The sequence below is a fragment of the Ranitomeya imitator genome, chromosome 8 (assembly GCF_032444005.1).
Source record: "Ranitomeya imitator isolate aRanImi1 chromosome 8, aRanImi1.pri, whole genome shotgun sequence".
NCBI classification, from domain to species: Eukaryota; Metazoa; Chordata; class Amphibia; order Anura; family Dendrobatidae; genus Ranitomeya; species Ranitomeya imitator.
The window spans coordinates 188,650,773-188,673,211 of NC_091289.1; the positions used below are offsets into that span (position 1 = coordinate 188,650,773).

The window sequence follows — 22,439 nt, forward strand, 5'->3', positions numbered from 1 at the left end:
AGTGTGCGGTCCGTTTCACTGAATGGACCCACACGCTCACGGCCTGTGGACCAAAATACGTCCATCTGAACGAGCCCTAAGGCTTTTTTTGCGCAATGGTTAAGCAGCCGTAATTTACTCTATGTATTTTGGCCTCAATTTCTGGCCCGACTGACCCAAATGTGTCTGAACACGCGCAAATCGTGACCATAACACGGACCGTCAGACATGGCCGCTGTATGGCTGCCTGAGTAAGCCCTCCTTGATACTGCGGCCTCCATGGTGCAGATGTGCCATACGTATCCGCCGTCTGTATGTGGTCTCGCAGCAATGTCTGAGCCGTGATCTGGGCCAGTCGGTACTGCGCAATTTGCTGAGTGTTTACATGGAACATCTTATGAAAGCTGCGCTACATCGCGGGGCTCACGAGGCAGTGGGGGTCCTCGTTTTTTTTTTTTTTTTTTCATGTGTAGCGGCCCTGGTTCCTTGTAAAGAAAATGAGTGATTTGGCGCGGTCGCTGGCTCAGGAGGTGTTCACACGCTGCAGTGCTGTAACGTGACGATCGGATTAATTGCAGTTTGTAAAGGTAAGTATGAATATGGGATAAATGGTGACACATTGGAGAATAAGGAGTGCGAGCTCTCAAAATGGTCTTTCCAGATTGGATTCGGATGCAAATTTGCGTCCATAAATTTTGCTTGTAATCGGTTGATAACGTTCACCCTTTACACTCCTCACTGTTGGAAATGTAATACCAAAAAGGAAATGTGGTGGGAATTATGGAAATCGTAAGATGGAGATACGTCAACGGTTGTAAATTATGAAGAAAATGGGATCAAAATTTTCAAAACATCAGTCTGGAGTCTTATCCACCTGTAGAAATCCCAGCACTTCCAGCCTCTGCTGTGATCAGTGAGGTTATTAATGGTCGTCTGAGGAAGAGTCTGCATCTAAATGCACTTGGGCAGATCATCAAGATCCGCTGCTGGCAGCTCCTGTGCAGTCACCGACCAATGATGTGCACTTGGGCAAATCATCAAGATCTGCTGCTGGCAGCTCCTGTGCAGTCACCGACCAATGATGTGCACATGGGCAAATCATCAAGATCTGCTGCTGGCAGCTCCTGTGCAATCACCGACCAATGATGTGCACATGGGCAAATCATCAAGATCCGCTGCTGGCAGCTCCTGTGCAGTCACCGACCAATGATGTGCACTTGGGCAAATCATCAAGATCTGCTGCTGGCAGCTCCTGTGCAGTCACCGACCAATGATGTGCACATGGGCAAATCATCAAGATCTGCTGCTGGCAGCTCCTGTGCAATCACCGACCAATGATGTGCACATGGGCAAATCATCAAGATCTGCTGCTGGCAGCTCCTGTGCAATCACCGACCAATGATGTGCTCGATGGAGACAAGTCTGGAGACTCTGCAGCCACATTGGCAAGTTTAGGCCACACTGGTTGCTCATAGTAACACCAGTAACGTGGCCTGACGTTCTCGTGCTGAAAAACTGCTTTTGGGACACTCTGGAGAAATGGCCGTGCACCTGGAATGAAGACTAGAGGGGTCAGACTACCGTACATTATGCCACCCCACACCGTAATTCTGGGAGCTAGACTGGTGTAACATTCTCTAATGAAGTCCTCTTCATGGCGTTTCCCTCATCGTCTCCAGACCAATTCTCCAGAACATGGACCTGATTCAATTGCCGTCCTGCTCTGCGCCGTGTTAACCTTTGACACCGGTGGTGTGAGGTCAGTGGGGACACCTATGGTTGGACGTCCGGCTCGTAGCCCAATGTGGACACAGTAGACCAACCCAGTGCCAAGATCTGCATTCAGGATCCTCGTTTGCTATAGCTCGGCATACAACGCCTGCTTCTATGTCTAGCAAGTAATTGTGAGTTATGAGGATTATTAGTTTTTGCCCTTACGAGCAATCTTATAAAGTGCATTATAGGCAACAGTGGCCCCTGAACCCATAGGGCCCCTGTGCAGCTGCTGCAATCGATACTGAATAAACCGAGATGTTTCGAACATGTTGCTTGCATTTTTTCCTTCCTTTGCAGATCAGATCCATCCTGGGAATCCATCATCCCATCACTCGTCCTTCTCTGCGCTGTAATTCTCCATGTTGTGGAGTGCAGAGATTTCTCACGTTTCCTTTTCCCCCCTTGTTGTCTGCTATCTCGCTCCTCCATTCTCTTCTCGGTAAATAAGACGGGGCGGGCGGGGGGTGCAGCAAGTTATATTTCTGGCATTTTGCTAGCAATTATTTCGTAGCCTCGGGGAAGAATCTGAAGACGTTATCTGTGAACCGCCGGGTGACTAGACCTTTTCACAAAAACGGTGCAGTCCTAATTTAATGTGGATTTACTGGGTTATTTTTATTTTGGTCGGCAGATTTACTAACAGGTTTTTTTTTTACTTTGGCTGCACGGATTTTAATGAAAACCAGAACACCGCTTTGCACTGAAATCGGAAGGTTCAAAGCGTTCATCAGTGAGCGCGTCGTGGGCGCCATCGGTTAAGCATTGCTCTCGGGTTCAGCTCAGGAAGTTAATTGTTGCTTTTGAAGACTTAAATTTAAGCCAAATTGTGCTGATAAAATGTGTGTATTTCCGATTTTCCGCTAACTGGCGGAGGGTTAGGGAATAATTGGGGTTGGGATGAGGATATTTTGGCGCGATCCCCATAACCGGTATATACAGTGCGACTCGCAATGCAGTCACTCAGATTGTGTCACTTTCCAATAGGTGATCAATCGCAAATGTTCAAAATTCTTTGTCTTCAGGAAAGTGGCGTCGCAACCAATCAGAATTCGGCTTTTATTTTTCCTTTTGCATTTTTGGTTCCGAGACCTGAAGACGTTGAATAAGATTATTTTTTATGCACTGAACGTTATCGGCATGCACACACAAGAGACAAATGTACCCTGACAAAAAGGTAGCAAAAAAGCAGATTTTTTTTTTACGTTACCTGCGGAGAAAAAAAAACGCATAAAAAACGCAACATGTGAACATGGTCTTGTGCACACATTTCTTAGTTTTTACTTGCACATTTGGTAGACATTTAAATCTGCATGATGTCAATTTTTTCAGATTTCATGTATACTGATGAATGGGCAAAAATCTGTAGAAGAAACTCGCCTATTTTAAGCAACATTTTTCCTGCCTAGAGATGCAGAAATGTATGCACCAAATACTTAATGCCTGCACATATCCTAGGTGTTCAGTTTCCCTGCAGCACCCCCACTGGTGAAATAGAGTATTACACACTGTCCATTCCTAGTAATGGGTTTCTGTGTAATGCAGGGCAAGACAGGTCCATCAGACACAGAAAGGTTCCCATTCAGTATTGCATTTGCATTTTCAGTTCTTGCTTTTATGCTTGTTTTATTACTTTTCTTATTCTTATTTTTGCCTTAAAACAATAGTCTGTTTTTGTCCTATTTTTTCTCTCTTTTTAATGTCCGTCATCGTAGGCAAGGTTTGGATTTTCCATGTTTTGGCATATTCAACAGGTCATAAAGTTGTTAATTTGTGCTCTACTTCCCCCTTTTCCCCCTCCCCCCCCCCCCCCCATCAACGCCAGCAATATTTGGGCAAGTGATTTCAGCTGAACACGTGACTTTTTGCGCTAAAGACACACTCAAAAAATGTTAAAGACCAAAATAAAAAGCATTTTTTATTCTCCGTAAAATTCAAAATCCACTTGCGCCGTTTTGAAGATTTTGACTGTAGGGATACGTCAGGTCTGGAAGGGCGCCCTCTCTGGAGATACGTCAGGTCTGGAAGAGCGCCCTCTGTGGGGATACGTCAGGTGTGGAAGGGCGCCCTCTCTGTGGATACGTCCGGTCTGGAAGGGCGCCCTCTCTGGAGATACGTCAGGTCTGGAAGAGCGCCCTCTGTGGGGATACGTCAGGTCTGGAAGAGCGCCCTCTCTGGAGATACGTCAGGTCTGGAAGAGCGCCCTCTGTGGGGATACGTCAGGTGTGGAAGGGCGCCCTCTCTGTGGATACGTCCGGTCTGGAAGGGCGCCCTCTCTGGAGATACGTCAGGTCTGGAAGAGCGCCCTCTGTGGGGATACGTCAGGTCTGGAAGAGCGCCCTCTGTGGGGATACGTCAGGTGTGGAAGGGTGCCCTCTCTGTGGATACGTCAGGTCTGGAAGGGCGCCCTCTCTGGGGATACGTCAGGTCTGGAAGAGCGCCCTCTGTGGGGATACGTCAGGTGTGGAAGGGCGCCCTCTGTGGGGATATGTCAGGTGTGGAAAGGCGCCCTCTGTGGGGATATGTCAGGTCTGGAAGGGCGCCCTCTCTGGGCATTCGTCTGGTCTGGAAGGGTGCTCTGTCTGGGTATATGTCAGGTCTGGAAGGGTTCCCTCTGTGGGGATATGTCAGGTTTGGAAGAGCGCCCTCTGTGGGGATATGTTAGGTCTGGAAGGGCGCCCTCTGTGGGGATATGTCAGGTCTGGAAGGGTTCCCTCTCTAGGGTTACGTCCGGTCTGAAAGGGCGCCCTCTGTGTATTGTTTTACATGATTATATAATGACATCCAGAGGGGGCGCTCTGCTGCTCTCCATTTCCATTGGTAGATCCCAGCAGCCCACCTCCTGTGGTGGAAGGTAAATGACACTTGTTGGCTGATTGAGCTGTATGGAGAAGGAAACCCTTACAAATCCCAGAATCTTTTTTTTTTTTTTTTTTGGCTCTTGGAGCTGTTAAAGGAAGAGATTTATTTCTGCATTTTAGATCTGTGAGTTCACATTTCTTAAATTCCCAATCCCCAGCCAGAGTGAAACAGAGAAAGGGTCTGCTATAGAAAAGGGGGAAATTGAATCCATTGGATTTGCAGAGCGAGGAGGGTTGGGTGGATTTGTGATAGATGCGGTGTCGTCACAATATCCTCCTCCACTAATGAAACCGGGAGCCGGTGATATACAGCAAATCAAAGAAATGGTCCCGGCAGATTCAGAATTGCTGGACATGATTACATTGAGCCACTTTTTAACCATTTGTGAATATGACGTACTGGAATGATTGCGAATGTTACAATGTATGCGCCATTTACATGAACTGCTCAGCAATGCGCTGAATTACTTGTTATCTTGTATAGAATATTGGGAGTTGTGATATTGTTGAGGATAAAGTGCATAATAATAATAATAATAATAATTTTATTATTATTATTAATAAATATAGTTGACAGATTTTTATTTTAGTAATTCTCTCATTTTCACATAACTTTTCGCTTTTTCCTTTTTGTACCTACAGAGAATATTCAATTCATTTGTCTATACGGAAAAGATTTCAAATGGCGAAGGTGAAGTCCAACAAGTAAGTTCACAAATTAGTTTTGTTCAAGGTTTATGCAAACTTAATATAACTACAATAATACTGCTCCTATGTACAAGAATATAACCACTATAATACTGATCCCTTTGTACAAGAATATAACTACTATAATACTGCTCCTATGTACAAGAATATAACTACTATAATATTGCCCCATGTACAAGAATATAACTGCTATAATACTGCTCCTATGTACAAGAATATAACTACTATAATACTGCTCCTATGTACAAGAATATAACTACTATAATACTGCTCCTATGTACAAGAATATAACTACTATAATATTGCCCCATGTACAAGAATATAACTGCTATAATACTGCTCCTATGTACAAGAATATAACTACTATAATACTGCTCCTATGTACAAGAATATAATTACTATAATACTGCTCCTATGTACAAGAATATAACTACTATAATACTGCCCCTATGTACAAGAATATAACTACTGTAATACTGCTCCTATGTACAAGAATATAACTACTATAATACTGCCCTTATGTAAAAGAATATAACTACTATAATACTGCTCCTATGTACAAGAATATAACTACTATAATACTGCCCCCTATGTACAAGAATATAACTACTATAATACTGCCCTTATGTAAAAGAATATAACTACTATAATACTGCTCCTATGTACAAGAATATAACTACTATAATACTGACCCTATGTACAAGACTATAACTACTATAATACTGCCTCCTATGTACAAGAATATAACTAAATACTACTTCTCCTATGAACAAGAATATAACTACTATAATACTGCTCCTATGAACAAGAATATAACTACTATAATACTGCCCCTATGTACAAGAATATAACTACTATAATACTGCCCCTATGTACAAGAATATAACTACTATAATACTGCCCCTATGTACAAGAATATAACTACTATAATACTGCTCCTATGTACAAGAATATAACTACTAGATGGTGGCCCGATTCTAACTCATCGGGTATTCTAGAATATGTATGACATAACTTGTTCAGTAAACGTAGCATATAGCAGCCCACGGAGCATATAGCACAGCCCATGTAGCATATAGCACAGCCACGTAGTATATAACACAGCCACATAGCATATAGCACAGCCACATAGTATATAACACAGCCACATAGCATATAGCACAACCATGTAGCATATAACAGCCCACGTAGTATATAGCACAGCCACGTAGCATATAGAACAGCGTGCATTGCATATAGCATAGCCACGTAGTATATAACACAGCCACGTAGTATATAGCACAGCCACATAGCATATAACACAACCACATAGCATATAGCACAGCCACGTAGCATATAACAGCCCACGTAGCATATAACACAGCCCACGTAGCATATAACACAGCCCACGTAGCATATAGCACAGCCACGTAGTATATAGCACAGCCACATATATAACACAGCCCATGTAGCATATAACAGCCCACGTAGTATATAGCACAGCCACGTAGCATATAGCACAGCCATGTAGCATATAACAGCCCACGTAGCATATAGCACATCCCACGTAGTATAAAGTACAGTCCAAGTATGTAGCACAATGCACGTAGTATATAGTACAGTCAACGTAGTATATAGTACAGCCACATAGTATATGAAACAGCCACGTAGTATATAGCACAGTCCACGTAGTATATAGCACAGTCCACGTAGTATATAGCACAATCCACGTAGTATATAGTATAGTCCACGTAGTATATAACACAGCTCACGTAGTATATAGTACAGTCCACGTAGTATATAACACAGCCCACCTAGTATATAGCACAGCGCACGTATATAGCACAATCCACGTAGTATATAGCACAGTTCATGTAGTATGTAGTATATAGCACAGTTCATGTAGTATATAGCACAGTCCATGTAGTATATAGCACAGTCCATGTAGTATATAGCACAGTCCACGTAGTATATAGCACAGTCCACGTAGTATATAGCACAGTCCACGTAGTATATAGCACAGTCCACGTAGTATATAGTACAGTCCACGTAGTATATAGTACAGTCCACGTAGTGTATAACACAGCCCACGTAGTATATAGTACAGTTCTCGTCGTATATAACACAATCCACGTAGTGTATAGCACAGCCACGGAGTATATAGCAGCCACAGAGTATATAACACAGCCCACGTAGTATATAACACAGCCCACGTAGTATATAGCAGTGTGGGCATCATATCCCTGTTAAACAAAATAATTAAAATAAAAAATAGTTATATATTGACCTTCCAGCGGCCCCCGGATCCAGCCCAGGATTTAGCGATGCTCTCGCCAGGTCCATTCCCAGTGATGCTTTCCGGCAATAACCCGTGATAATGTAGCGGTCTCACGTGATCCTACGTCATCTGGGGTAATTTCGCAAAGCATTACTGGGAAAGGAGCTGCCGAGAGCATCGCGAGGATGAGGAAAAGGTGCTGCCGGAAGGTGAGAATAGCACGATTTTTAATTTTTTTAGTTTTTTTTTTAACATTATATCTTTTTACTATGGATGCTGCATAGCCCGGCCGTCCGCGACCAATCAGTGACGCGGGATTTCCGTTACAGACAAAAAGACGGAAATGGACCTTAGACAATTATATATATAGACTAGATGGTGGCCCGATTCTAACGCATCAGGTATTCTAGAATATGCATTTCCACGTAGTATATTGCCCAACCATGTAGTATATTGCCCAGTGACGTACTATATTGCCCAGTGACGTAGTATATTGCCCAGCCATGTAGTATATTGCCCAGCCACGTAGTATATTGCCCAGCCACGTAGTATATTGCCCAGCCACGTAGTATATTGCCCAGCCACGTAGTATATTGCCCAGCCAGCCACGTAGTATATTGCCCAGCCACGTAGTATATTGCCCAGCCAGCCACGTAGTATATTGCCCAGCCACGTAGTATATTGCCCAGCAAGCCACGTAGTATATTGCCCAGCCACGTAGTATATTGCCCAGCAAGCCACGTAGTATATTGCCCAGCCACGTAGTATATTGCCCAGCCAGCCACGTAGTATATTGCCCAGTGACGTAGTATACAGCACAGCGACGTAGTATACAGCACAGAGCCATGTAGTATATTGCCCAGCCACGTATGTAACAGGTTAGAAAAGAGTTAAAATAAAAAATAAACATATACTCATGTTCCGAGGGGTCCTTGAAGTCCTGGCGCCTGTGTGTGGTGCACGCGGCAGCTTCCGGTCCCAGGGTTGGTATGAGCGCAGGACCTGTGATGACGTCACGGTCACATGACCGTGACGTCATGAAAGGTTCTTCTCGCATAGCATCCTTGGCACCGGAACCTGCCGCGTGCACTGCTGAGGACAGGACGCGACGGCGGAAGGTGAGAATAACCTTTTTTTTATTATTATTATTATTATTTGTAACATTATATCTTTTTACTATTGATGCTGCATACACAGCATCAATAGTAAAAAGTTGGTCACACAGGGTTAATAGCAGAGCGTTAACGGAGTGCGTTACACCACGGCATAACGCAGTCCATTAACGCTGTCATTAACCCTGTGTGAGCGCTGACTGAAGGGGAGTATGGAGCGGGCACTGACTGCGGGGAGGAAGGAGCGGCCATTTTTCCGCCTGACTGTGCCCGTCGCTGATTGGTCGTGGCAATGGTCGTGGGCGTTTTGCCACGACCCATCAGCGACTTGGATTTCCATGACAGACAGAGGCCGCGGCCAATGAATATCCGTGACAGACAGAAAGACAGACGGAAATTGACTTTAGACAATTATATAGTAGATAATACTGCCCCTATGTACAAGAATATAACTTTTATAATGTACTGTATAATGCTTGTAGCCTCGTCCCAGCACAGCAGCATTTGGCGGGTGTGTGTCCACGGTTGGCATTCCTCCAGACTGTTAAAGATCCTGTTACTGAACAGTTTGAAGACCCCTGACCTTAAGAATTTGAGCCCAATGAGCTGTGGCGGATCAGGAAGGGTTAATGCACTTGTCCTAAAATCACTGTTTCCCTGAGCTGGGCCCCATAATATAAGACTGTGTAAACTGAGCCCCATGACATCACCCGGAGTGGCAGGGCCATCTTTCAGAGCGGGGATTTTACTGGCCAGATGGAGGATAAACATGGAGGGTGAAGTTTGTCATTCAGCACGGGTTTAATGGCCTCCACAGACTGACTGCCATGCAGTGTGTAAACAGGTCAGGCCTCAGTAAGTTTTACTAACTTGCTGCATTAATTGTAATGACACAACAGCAACTGTTTTCTTAAAGAAACATGATCGGTAAAAATGACGGCACCTTATTCCAGAAGACCTCCTAGATTGTAACTGGGGCTGCATTACCTTGGTCCAATGGCTTGTACAGGATCAGAAAGCAGAGCCCCTTTCTTTTAGAAACAGCACCACACCTGTGCACAGGTTGGGTCTGGTAATGCAGCTTATTTGCTTGTAAGCTGCAGCACAACACATGACCCATAAACGGGTGTGGCGCTGTTTCTAGTATTAAAATATTTTTCTGGGATTTTACGAAAATTGACGGAGTAAGTTATTTTATAAAATAATGAAATAACCATTAGTTACCCGGCAAATCCCCTGCGATGCTACTATCATTTTCTCAGCTGGTCCTGCAGTAATGACTGGCTGCAGTGGTCACTTGTATTACATGCAAAACATAACATAACAACATGCAAAACATACCTGCTGTTGCAAGTGATTGCCAGCATCAGTCATGCGAATGATGGATGTGATGTCATCAGTAGGGGAACGATGGCAACCAGCAAAGTGCTGAGGGTTCCAATAGTGAGCAAATGGGTATTTATAACATTCCCAAGTTTTGCAAAATTTTAGACAAACCCTTTATAATTTACCTTTTTTCTCCAAATTCTTGCAGTTTTACTTCTTGTTTGCTGTCATTGAATAGGAACTTATTTTTATATTTGTTTTATATTATACACACTAATTTTCTTCTCATTCAAATTGAGAGTGGGTCTATGTATCAGTAATATAGGCTGGATATGAGGTATGTGTCTCTTTCCAGTTAAACAAACTAGATTTGAGGTTTGTCAGTATCTCCCAGTTATATAGGCTGGATGTGAGCTCTGTGTGTCTCTCCCAGTAATATAGGCTGGATGTGAGCTGTGTGTCTCTCCCAGTAATATAGGCTGGATGTGAGGTCTGTGTGTCTCTCCCGGTAATATAGCCTGGATGTAAGGACTGTGTGTCTCTCCCAGTAATATAGGCTGGATGTAAGGTCTGTGTGTCTCTCCCAGTAATATAGGCTGGATGTGAGCTCTGTGTGTTTCTTCCAGTAATACAGATTAGATGTGAGCTGTGTGTCTCTTAGATCTCACATTCAGCCTATATTACTGGGAGAGAGACACAGATCTTACATCCAGCCTATATTACTGGGAGAGATACACAGAGCTCACATCCAGACTATATTACTGGGAGAGACACACAGACCCCACATCCAGCCTATATTACTGGGAGAGACACACAGACCTCACATCCAGCCTATATTACTGGGAGAGACATACAGATCTCACATCCAGCCTATATTACTGGGAGTGACACACAGACCTCACATCCAGCCTATATTACTGGGAGAGACATACAGATCTCACATCCAGCCTATATTACTGGGAGTGACACAGCTTACATTATGCTGTATGAGCTCTTTGAGTCTCCCAGTAATCTAGGCTGGAGGTGAGGTTTGTCTGTCTCCCAGGAATATAGGCAGGATGTGAGGTATGTGCGTCCCTCCCAGTAATATAGGCTGGATGTGAGCTCTGTGTCTTTCCCAGTAATATAGGCTGGATGTGAAGTCTTTGTGTGTCTCCTGGTAATCTAGGCTGATGTGAGGTTTGTAGGTCACTCCAAAGAATATAGGCTGGATACGAGGTCTGTGTGTCTCTCCCAGTAATATAGGCTGGATGTGAGGTCTGTGCGTCTCTCCCAGTAATACAGGCTGGATGTGAGGTATGTGTGTCACTCCCTGTAATATAGGCTGGATATGAGGTATGTGCGTCTCTCCCAGTAATATAGGCTGGATGTGAAGTCTTTGTGTCTCTCCCGGTAATCTAGGCTGGATGTGAGGTTTGTGTGTCTCCCAGGAATATAGGCAGGATGTGAGGTCTGTGTCTCTCCCAGTAATATAGGTTGGATATGAGGTCTGTGCTTCTCTCCCAGTAATATAGGCTGGATGTGAGGTCTGTGTGTCACTCCCAGTAATGTAGGCTGGTGTGCGGTCTGTGCGTTCCTCCTTGTAATATTGGCTGCATGTGAAGCCTATTATTATTATTATAGCGCCATTTATTCCATGGCGCTTTACATGTGAGGAGGGGTATACATAATAAAAACAGGTACAATAATCTTGAACAATACAAGTCACAACTGGTACAGGAGGAGAGAGGACCCTGCCCGTGAGGGCTCACAATCTACAAGGGATGGGTGAGGATACAGTAGGTGAGGATAGAGCTGGTCGTGCAGCGGTTTGGTCGATCGGTGGTTACTGCAGATTGTAGGCTTGTCGGAAGAGGTGGGTCTTCAGGTTCTTTTTGAAGGTTTCGATGGTAGGTGAGAGTCTGATATGTTGGGGTAGAGGGTTCCAGAGTAGGGGTGATACGCGAGAGAAATCTTGTATGCGATTGTGGGAAGAGGAGATAAGAGGGGAGTAGAGAAGGAGATCTTGTGAGGATCGGAGGTTGCGTGCAGGAAAGTATCGGGAGATGAGGTCACAGATGTATGGAGGAGACAGGTTGTGGATGGCTTTGTACGTCATGGTTAGGGTTTTGTAGTGGAGTCTCTGGGCAATGGGGAGCCAGTGAAGGGATTGATAGAGGGGAGAGGCCGAGGAATAGTGGGGGGACAGGTGGATTAGTCGGGCAGCTGAGTTTAGAATAGATTGGAGGGGTGCGAGAGTGTTCGAGGGGAGGCTACAGAGCAGGAGGTTACAGTAGTTGAGGCGGGAGATGATGAGGGCATGGACTAGGGTTTTTGCAGATTCTTGGTTTAGGAGTGTACGGATCCATGAAATATTATTGAGTTGAAGGCGGCAGGAAGTGGAAAGGGCTTGGATATGCGGTTAGAGAGATTAGTGTCAAGGATTACCCCGAGGCAGCGAGCTTGTGGGACTGAGGAGAGTGGGCAGCCGTTTACTGTAATGGATAGGTTCATTGGGGGGGTCGCGTGAGATGGGAGAAAGACGATGAATTCTGTTTTGTCCATGTTAAGTTTTAGAAATCTAGCGGAGAAGAAGGATGAAATAGCGGATAGACATTGAGGGATTCGGGTTAGTAGGGTGGTGATATCTGGTCCAGAGATATCTGGCCTATGTTCATGTTTCCCAACTTTTTAAGATCGGGAAGAGGGATAAAAACTGTGGCACACACAGCACACATCGACAATTTTTATTTTGCTCTAAGCCTTTTCCCTAGCTTTACCCAGTATACTTGCCCACATAGAAATAATCTCCTAATGAAGCCCATAACATTACCAACTGAGTATGATGCCCACCAGAGACCCCCGCACCTACACACTCAGTACCCTACACACTTGGCTGTCAGATCTCTGCGCAGGGTTACTGATTTGGTCGCTGCAAGTCCTTCCTTCAGGTCACGTGAAGACTTTCAGCTTCTACTTAGACAAAATGGTGAAGGATCTATCGGCTGCTTGTCTGGACGTACCCCGGACCTCCCAGAACAGCCGGACAGCTTCCAGAATTTGGCATTGTCCCAATGGGTTTTGGACTGATAGGAAGAAACACATCAGAATTGTAATTGTCAAAACGTGTACCTTTTTATGTAAAAGAACGTCATTTCCAGGGAATTGTATACTGTTGTGCCCATGTTGTAATCGTACTTCATGGGCTGTTAGGGCTTATGGGCAATGGCATCGGTGCCTTATGTGTGCGCACCCACCATGGTAGTTACGGAGGTCGCTTATTTTTTGCCTTTTTTCCCCACTTTAGCAAATGTGTTTTGTAAATCGCTTTGATTTATCACGTGCCAAATTCTCCTCCTATATTCTTACCATTTAATTTAAATTAGTTTCCGTTTCGCTATAGGATTAAGGTTGGAGTGTTGATATCTTTAGGGCTTTACACCCGCCTGCTGGAGGTTATTTATGGGAGTCTCTTAACCTGTTTGTTCCTCATCAACGGTTACTATTAAGTATTCACCACAAAGACCGGTTTCCCGGCTGCTCCTTGCAGGATGCGTAAATCTTCCCCATAAAGGGCTCGTTCTGCCTGTAAATATTGCATTTATTGTACGGATCAGGAAAAAAGAGCAATGCTTAAAGGGATTGTCCAGGACTTTCATACTGATGGCCTATCCTCACTATTAGACCAGTGGCGCCGGCGGTATGACACAGCATCCCTATAAAACAGCTGTTTGCCGGTGTCTCGACGGCTGGACGTATACAGTAGGACCAAAGAGGTTCTTGGATACTGTTGTGCAACTACAATTCACTTCTTTGGGGACCCTCTTTATTCAAGAATGTATTTATTGCTGCCAGAGGGGGGAATGTTTACATTTACATTTTTGCACCCACTCCAAAGGTTTCCATAGACTGTTATTTTGGCAGACATTGGACGGTTATGTATTTATAGCTGCGCTGGCGTGAAGGAGACTAACTGGGAATTAACTGGAGATTGTATTTGCAGCTGCCAGATGAAGAAGGAGACTTATTTGCAGTGATGCAGTACAGGGGAGAGAAGAATAAAATATAGAATGCATGCAAGACATGTAGGGAGTTTGTTGATCATGTGCCACTACCCAAATAATGAAAACAGTATGTTGTAGGGGGTTGAAGTGACAAAGTAGTTTTAAAATGGCAGGTAATAGCCTTTGGAGTTTTTTTTTTTTCTTTTCTACATACGAAAATAATTGGTAATGTACGTATGCCCTTCAAAGAGTGTGCTGTCTGATTTGCATTTGTCCATGGGTTGCTCTTTTGTAGTTCAAGTGCCAGGGGTAGCAGTACTCACTCATACAGTTAGACAATATTGTCCAGATTGTTATTGTTGCTAATAATAATAATAATAAATAATATATTATTATTATTTTTATATTTTATTATGTTTTATTACTTTATTATTATTAGTGTTATATTGTATTTTATTTTACGATTGTATTATATTTTTGTATTACTGTTTTATATTAATATAAAATAATGGAAGTGGTAATCTAATTCGTAATACAAAACTAAAGTAAAATACATTATAATATTATTCATAAAACAATACAAATATAATAAAATATGAAAATATTAAATATAACAACAGAAAATGGTATTAATTTATTTCTAGAGATTGTCCATAGCATCCAATCACGGCGCAGATTTCTTAAACATTTCTAATAAAATTAAGTCTGTGTCCTGATGGTTATGAGTTACAGATAGATTTACTGTCAGACACTTTTGAAAAATGAGATCCTCATATCCAAATCATGTAAATGAGCCTAGAGCCCGGACAGTCACGTCCTTCCTACCAAGCTTTACCAATTTCCCATAAACTACACCCACTTGCCAAATTTGGTGCAAAAAGTGTCTAAAACAGAAAATAAATGTGATGGAAGGCGAGTTATTTTTGCCCAAAATGAACCGTATTCCTGGTCTATGTATAAATTAGTTCCCAAAGGTTAATATTACAAATTACAGCTAGTAGATCCCCACCAGGCCTCATTCATCAAAACTGTGTCTGTTGCCCATAGCAACCAATCAGAGAGCAGCTTTCATTTTTCAAATGGCTCTGGTAAAATGAAAGCTGCGCAGTGATTGGTTGCTATGGGCAACAGTCATTTTTTCCTGTAAACCGTTTTGATAAGAGGCCTTGTATAGATTAAAACCCCGGTGCATGCTGGGAGTCGTAGTTTGATCATAAGACTCCAACTTGCCACTGTTCTGAAGATGTCCTCTACCCCCCGTCCTCTGCCCATTTCAATACCAAATCCCCCCCCCAACCTTCCCTTTATTTGCCAGCTGTGGATTCATATTCACAATCCGCTCTTGATAAGATTGAAATTCTTATTTTTTTTTTTTTTTCCTTTGAGATGTCATTTTTTTCATCTGAAAAGGGGCTTCTTTTGAGATGCAAAGTTTAAGAGGAGCGACGCTCCAGAGCAGCTCGGGGTGGGGGGAGAATATGTGCGGCTAAACAAAAAGGACGCCTGGGGAAAATTTAAGCCAGATAAAAGGAACAGATAGGCCGGATTAAAAAAAAAATAAATCCGAAAGAGAAAAACAAAAAACGCCTCCCATTGAAAACACAAAAGGAACTGATATTCAAAGGGGCGATTGAGGTTTTCTTGTCAGAGAAACATCAGATCCACTTACAAAACATATTTCCATATTTAACGCCGTCGCTCCTCCGCTCGCCGGCTTCCTTACCAATAATATAATATTAATAATAATAGTTTGTGGCTACCTGCTACCTGCCTTGAAGGTTAGGGCCATGTGGGTGACATTTGGGCATGAAAACAAAGGTTATGTGGGGATCTGGGGGTCCCGACACCCTTGCATTGCACATGATGGCCCCCATTGACTTTTATTGGAGCATTGTAATACTTCAAGTCCTCCTGTAGTGGCGCTGCAGAGCAATTACTCAGTTGCTGCTGTGTTCCCCGCAGGACCCATCTTTATAAAAGTAGACAGCCCCTATAGTTCCTTCCCAATAATCACCATAATTGTATGTCACTCGGTGGGTGCAGTTGAACCTGCAGTTCAACCCCATAAATCTCCCTGTCAGTCACTGACAGTGGCACTTAGGTGGATGGATCCCAGTAAATCTCCCTGTCAATCACTGACAGTGGCACTTAGTGGGGGGGATCCCGGTAAATCTCCCTGTCAATCACGGACATTGGCACTTAGTGGGGGGGGATCCCAGTAAATCTCCCTGTCAATCACTGACATTGGCACTTAGTGGGGGGGATACCGGTAAATCTCCCTGTCAATCACTGACAGTGGCACTTAGGTGGGGGGATCCCGGTAAATCTCCCTGTCAATCACGGACATTGGCACTTAGTGGGGGGATCCCAGTAAATCTCCCTGTCAATCACTGACATTGGCACTTAGTGGGGGGGATACCGGTAAATCTCCCTGTCAATCACGGACATTGGCACTTAGTGGGGGGGATACCGGTAAATCTCCCTGTCAATCACTGACAGTGGCACTTAGGTGGGGGGATCCCGGTAAATCTCCCTCTCAATCACTGACAGTGGCACTTAGTGGGGGGGATCCCAGTAAATCTCCCTGTCAATCACTGACAGTGGCACTTAGGGAGATTTACTGGGATCCCACCACCTAAGTGCCACTGTCAGTGATTGATAGGGAGATTTACTGGGATCCCCCCCACTATCAATCACTGACAGTGGCACTTAGGTGGTGGGATCCCAGTAAATCTCCCTATCAATCACTGACAGTGGCACTTAGGTGGTGGGATCCCAGTAAATCTCCCTGTCAATCACTGACAGTGGCACTTAGGTGGGGGGATCCCGGTAAATCTCCCTGTCAATCAATGACAGTGGCACTTAGTGAGGGGATCCCGGTAAATCTCCCTGTCAATCAGTGACATTGGCACTTAGGTGGGTGGATCCTGGTAAATCTCCCTGTCAATCAATGACAGTGGCACTTAGGTGGGAGGATCCCAGTAAATCTCCCTGTCAATCACTGACAGCGGCATTTAGGTGGGGGAATCCCTGTGTCCCTTATTTCAGCCATTCATTGACGCGATCCTGGGTTTTTGGTGGATTGCCATGGCCTCAGTCTCTGCCCTCTTCCTGCAGCACCCACTTATTTTCTAGGCTGCAGATTCATTACTATTGAGATTACCAACACTGCACGGATGTAATCAATCACTTGTCACAGACCCGCTGCAGATTTATGGCGTCTGTATATCGGTATAATATTTCACGATTCTCTCCTCGGAGACGTCTGGTAGATTTGTAGATTTTCATGCAAATGTCTGTGGGATTTGCGGCGCAATCACTCATTATTCATTCACGCAACAACATACACAAATCCGGGCCCGACGCCTTTCGTTAATAACAGTTAAAGAATTCATTTGTCAATATAAGTTCTCAGCAATCCAGCTGGGGATTATTAATTGGAGAGATTGGATTACTAGTTGGGAGGGGGGTGGATATCTAATCATAGTTTACATTAGGGGCCCGGTGACTGTGCGAATAAGGGAGGATAGTGCTGGAAAGCAAATGTGGGACTAAAAAGAGCAACAAACGTTATAGGAAACGTCACCTACCTGTACAGATCACTAGTCTTATACATAAAGGGCAGAATTATAGTAGTCACATTGCTATACATATGGGGCAGTATTATAGTAGTTATATTCTTGTACATAGGAGCAGTATTATAGTAGTTATATTCTTGTACATATGGGGCAGTATTATAGTAGTTATATTCTTGTACATAGGGGGCAGTATTATAGTAGTTATATTCTTGTACATAGGGAGCAGTATTATAGTAGTTATATTCTTGTACATAGGAGCAGTATTATAGTAGTTATATTCTTGTACATAGGGAGCAGTATTATAGTAGATATATTCTTGTACATAGGAGCAGTATTATAGTAGTTATATTCTTGTACATAGGAGCAGTATTATAGTAATGTTCTTGTACATAGGACTAGGAGCAGTATTATAGTAGTTATATTCTTGTACATAGGAGCAGTATTATAGTAGTTATATTCTTGTACATATGGGGCAGTATTATAGTAGTTATATTCTTGTACATAGGGGGCAGTATTATAGTAGTTATATTCTTGTACATAGGGAGCAGTATTATAGTAGTTATATTCTTGTACATAGGAGCAGTCTTATAGTAGTTATATTCTTGTACATATGGGGCAGTATTATAGTAGTTATATTCTTGTACATAGGGGGCAGTATTATAGTAGTTATATTCTTGTACATAGGGAGCAGTATTATAGTAGTTATATTCTTGTACATAGGAGCAGTATTATAGTAGTTATATTCTTGTACATAGGGAGCAGTATTATAGTAGATATATTCTTGTACATAGGAGCAGTATTATAGTAGTTATATTCTTGTACATAGGAGCAGTATTATAGTAATGTTCTTGTACATAGGACATAGGAGCAGTATTATAGTAGTTATATTCTTGTACATAGGAGCAGTATTATAGTAGTTATATTCTTGTACATAGGAGCAGTATTATAGTAGTTATATTCTTGTACATAGGGGGCAGTATTATAGTAGTTATATTCTTGTACACAGGGGAAGTATTATAGTAGTTATATTCTTGCACATAGTGGGAAGTGTTATAGTAGTTATTTTCTTGCACATATGGGAAATGTTATGGTAGTTATTTTCTCGAATATAGTGGTAATTTTTAGGGCCTGGAAGTAAATCAAGAATATCTCCAAAAATAGGTTGGAATTATTCTTCTGGTAAACTTTTTCCTGATTTCTTAAAGAGTTGATTGTGACTTGTAGGATCGCTACTTCCAACAGGTGGCGCTATAGAGTTAAGTCATCTTTTTCTCAGAAGAGGCAATTTGCATATTATATTTCCCAGAGGAGCATTGCACAGCGAATACGCCTCCTTACCTTGACAAGCCAGAGCTGGTATGTCACTCTCCAAAAGGAGAAACTTTACCCCTTAGACCCCAGTACAGAGCCTCTCACCTAGCCAAATTAGTTCTCATGCTTCGCACTGACGAGGGCCAACAGCCCGAAACACCGTGCCTGCGAATTGAGATACTGATTTGGCTTTTATCCTAAGTCATATTGCACGACTCGTTAAAGAGTTGATTGTGACTTGTAGGATCGCTACTTCCAACAGGTGGCGCTATAGAGTTAAGTCCTCTTTTTCTCAGAAGAGGCAATTTGCATATCTGATTTCTCATGACTCTCTGTTTCCTTTCTCACTTACCAGTTGGCCAAGAAGATTCGGGAAAAGTTTAATCGTTACTTGGACGTGGTGACGCGGAATAAACAGGTGGTAGAAGCATCGTACACTGCTCATCTCACCTCGCCACTCACTGCCATCCAGGACTGCTGCACCATCCCACCATCCATGATGGAGTAAGTTCTATCCTGGTATTTTCTAACACTTTCTCATTGTAATCTGTGTTCACATGACCATTTATACCCCTGCTCTGCCATTTTTTTTTTTTTTACACCTGACATGATTTGTTGTTTTGTTTTTTGCCTCGGTGACCATCTTTGCTACATATATTTCTATCGTTTGCATTATGTTATATGATATGTGGTCGTGCATCCGTTTCTGTCCAGTTTTTCTTGTGTGAAATGAGTCTCTTACTTGATTTCCGTACTCTTTAGTGCACATTTTTTGGTATATCTACCCTATTATGAGTCTCTTGTCATGCATTTTATCCTTAAACGTGCACAGCCTTACATCAATGGCTAATTTGCGCCTAGACTTTTAGCACCCTGCGTTCACCTTAATGTTGATCATGTTGGGAGTTCATTGCATTGCACGCACCCATAGAAAGATGCATTAGGAATAATGAGAAATATTGATATAAAGGTTTATCTGAAGAATCATAGAAATTCACTCTAAATTAACTTTTTTATACCCCACATTATTGTTTTTGAACATGCACAAATGCTAAGGGTCTCCTGCGTAGGAGCCAAGCTTTCCCGGCCTCTACGAATGGGTTGTCATGTCCATATCCGCAATGTACAAGGGTTTGTCCGCAGATAATTTAACCCTTCGCTGCACTGATAACCTTGTGGTCTCTACAAAGCAATAATGCCCCTTCTGGTAACCATTGTGTCCTTAGATTTCTGGAGATCTCGTCACGTGCCCACAATTTACCTTTCCTCAGTGGAACGTCTGCACTTTGACCACTATTCATTTGTCTTCCATAAACATTGTTCTTTTCTCTTCTTTTCTCTTTTTTTATGCTTCTTGGTTTTTATATGGTTTATCAAAGTCGAGAGTTCAGGTTTCTAAATAAATCCCTGAATGCTTGAAATGATCTGTCTTACCCCCGGTCTGAACCTCTGCAATAATCTAAACAATATGTCTGCCCTCGCCGTGTCTGATTAGCAAAGACGTCTCCGCACAGAAAGATACAGACTGATGGCAGATGAAAAACACTTGGACCACCTTGTCAGTTGTGCTCATTTCCTGCCATCCCCTCGTGTTCTACACAGCAGGGTGTCAAGAAATAATATTAATAAAAGTTGACCCAAAGTTTTTGACGGTCCCTGGACTTTATGTGACTGCCTTATTCCATCAGTACTTAATGGGTTCTTCTTATATTCATTGGTTTTACTGACTTGAATCTTGAGCCACTGAGAGATAATATGATTGAATAGTTATATGCACACATAGAAGATGGTGAAGTCTGGAGGATGCACGATCTATGGAAAATTGAGATGGTCAAAGGTTTATTGGCTGCATTGGAAAAGTTGGTCAGATACTGATTTGCACATCAATTGATGGTAGCAACTTTTCAGGCCCAGGTTTTGTGATGGGGAGAAGATAAAGTAAAAAATCCGTAATTCCTACATTTCCATTCTTAGTATTGTCTACTTCTATTTAAGACCTTGTCGCGGCCCGGGCCCCCTTGTCGCGGCCCAGGCCCCCTTGTCGCAGTCCGGGCCCCCTTGTCGCGGCCCGGGCCCTCTTTTCGCAGTCCGGGCCCCCTTGTCGCGGCCCGGGCCCCCTTGTCGCGGCCCAGGCCCCCTTGTCGCAGTCCGGGCCCCCTTGTCGCAGTCCGGGCCCCCTTGTCGCGGCCCAGGCCCCCTTGTCGCAGTCCGGGCCCCCTTGTCGCAGCCCTGGCCCCCTTGTCTCAGTAGTGAGAATAAAAAGTTACAGCCTCACAGTATGGTTTAATTTCAAAACCGTTCACAATAATGCGTTGCCATTCCAAGGAAAACCGCTGAACCACGTTAAAATACGAAGGAAAAATTCCAAATTTCGGCAACTGGAAAAATTCTTCAAAAGTTTTATTTCAAGATCGAAGATTAAAAATTCATGATGGTAGATGGGATAAAGCTCAATGAGTGTTATCCCATCTACCATCATGAATTCGTAATCTTAGGTCTGGAAATAAAACTTTTGAAGATTTTATCCAGTTGCCGACATTTGGAATTTTTTCAGCTTCTTTATTGCTGCCCAACACCCACCCATAAACGTCCACATGAAATGCAAAAGTTCAGAAGGAAGTTATCGTTGGTACAGGCAGCCATGAACGTTTGGATGAATGTTGGCCCCCGATTTTAGCAGAACTGGTGAGTCGTCTCATGTGTATGTGGGTGTTCAGACTCTCCTTCAATGGTCTCTGGAGAGAAGGCAGGGATGTGTGGTGGGACAAAAACTGGTCTGGAGGGAGTGCAGGGTTCAAGAAGTGGACAGAGGATTCCAGATCTGGAGGCACAGAAGTCTAGCAGCTGCTCAGTCCTTTTCCACCACTGATAACACATGCATTCTTGACCGACAACTATTTAAGGTGGTTGATCTTCAACTTCTTTTAAAATCGCTTGTTTTTAGGAATTGTTATAAATCCTGCGGGTTGACAGACTTTGTGGACAGGTTTTTCTTCTGAGTCAGTTTTTGGGTGCCCCTGTAAGACTGACAGGTGGTCAGGCAGGAACCATTTGTGGCCTGTAGCTCATGCTGTGGAACGTTACTGCTCACTAATGAGTCCTTTGTCCTTCCTTCCTCTTCCCTGGTGACAGGAGAACGTTGCACCTTGAAGGGTTCTGTACTTGTAATGCTTCGGAGCTGGACGTCTCATGGCACAAGCTGCGTCCCGTCACTTTACGCCTAATGACCAGTGTTGAGGGTCTGACACTTTTTAACAGTTTTGTCCACACTGTGGCTGGACAGCTTTGTTTCCTCTTTAGTGTAAACATTTACTTTTGTTTTGTATTGTTCTTTGTTTAAATTTCCAACATGAAACCGAAACAGATTAGAAATATCTCCCTGTTTTTTTTTTTTGTAATGTTTTTTTGTTGTAATGTTGCCATTTTCATCCCGAGCCACTCAGGTTGCACCAATGGTATGCCCGTCTATGCTTACAACACCAGAGAGCTCATATACAGTGCACAGTTCGTGCAAACGGCAGAACCATGCCACGGACTGAACGGTCACTCTT

At 43.3% G+C, this 22,439-nt stretch overlaps 1 protein-coding gene across 1 annotated transcript in view; it reads left to right on the forward strand.

The window, feature by feature from the left end:
- The window catches only part of CACHD1 (cache domain containing 1), a 144,391-nt gene that overhangs the window by 60,100 nt on the left and 61,852 nt on the right, over nt 1-22,439 (forward strand). Inside the window, exons 2-3 of the mRNA XM_069738196.1 lie at nt 5,256-5,318; nt 19,244-19,392. Coding sequence (XP_069594297.1) covers nt 5,256-5,318; nt 19,244-19,392 — 212 coding nt within the window. The remainder of the gene's footprint in view (nt 1-5,255; nt 5,319-19,243; nt 19,393-22,439) is intronic.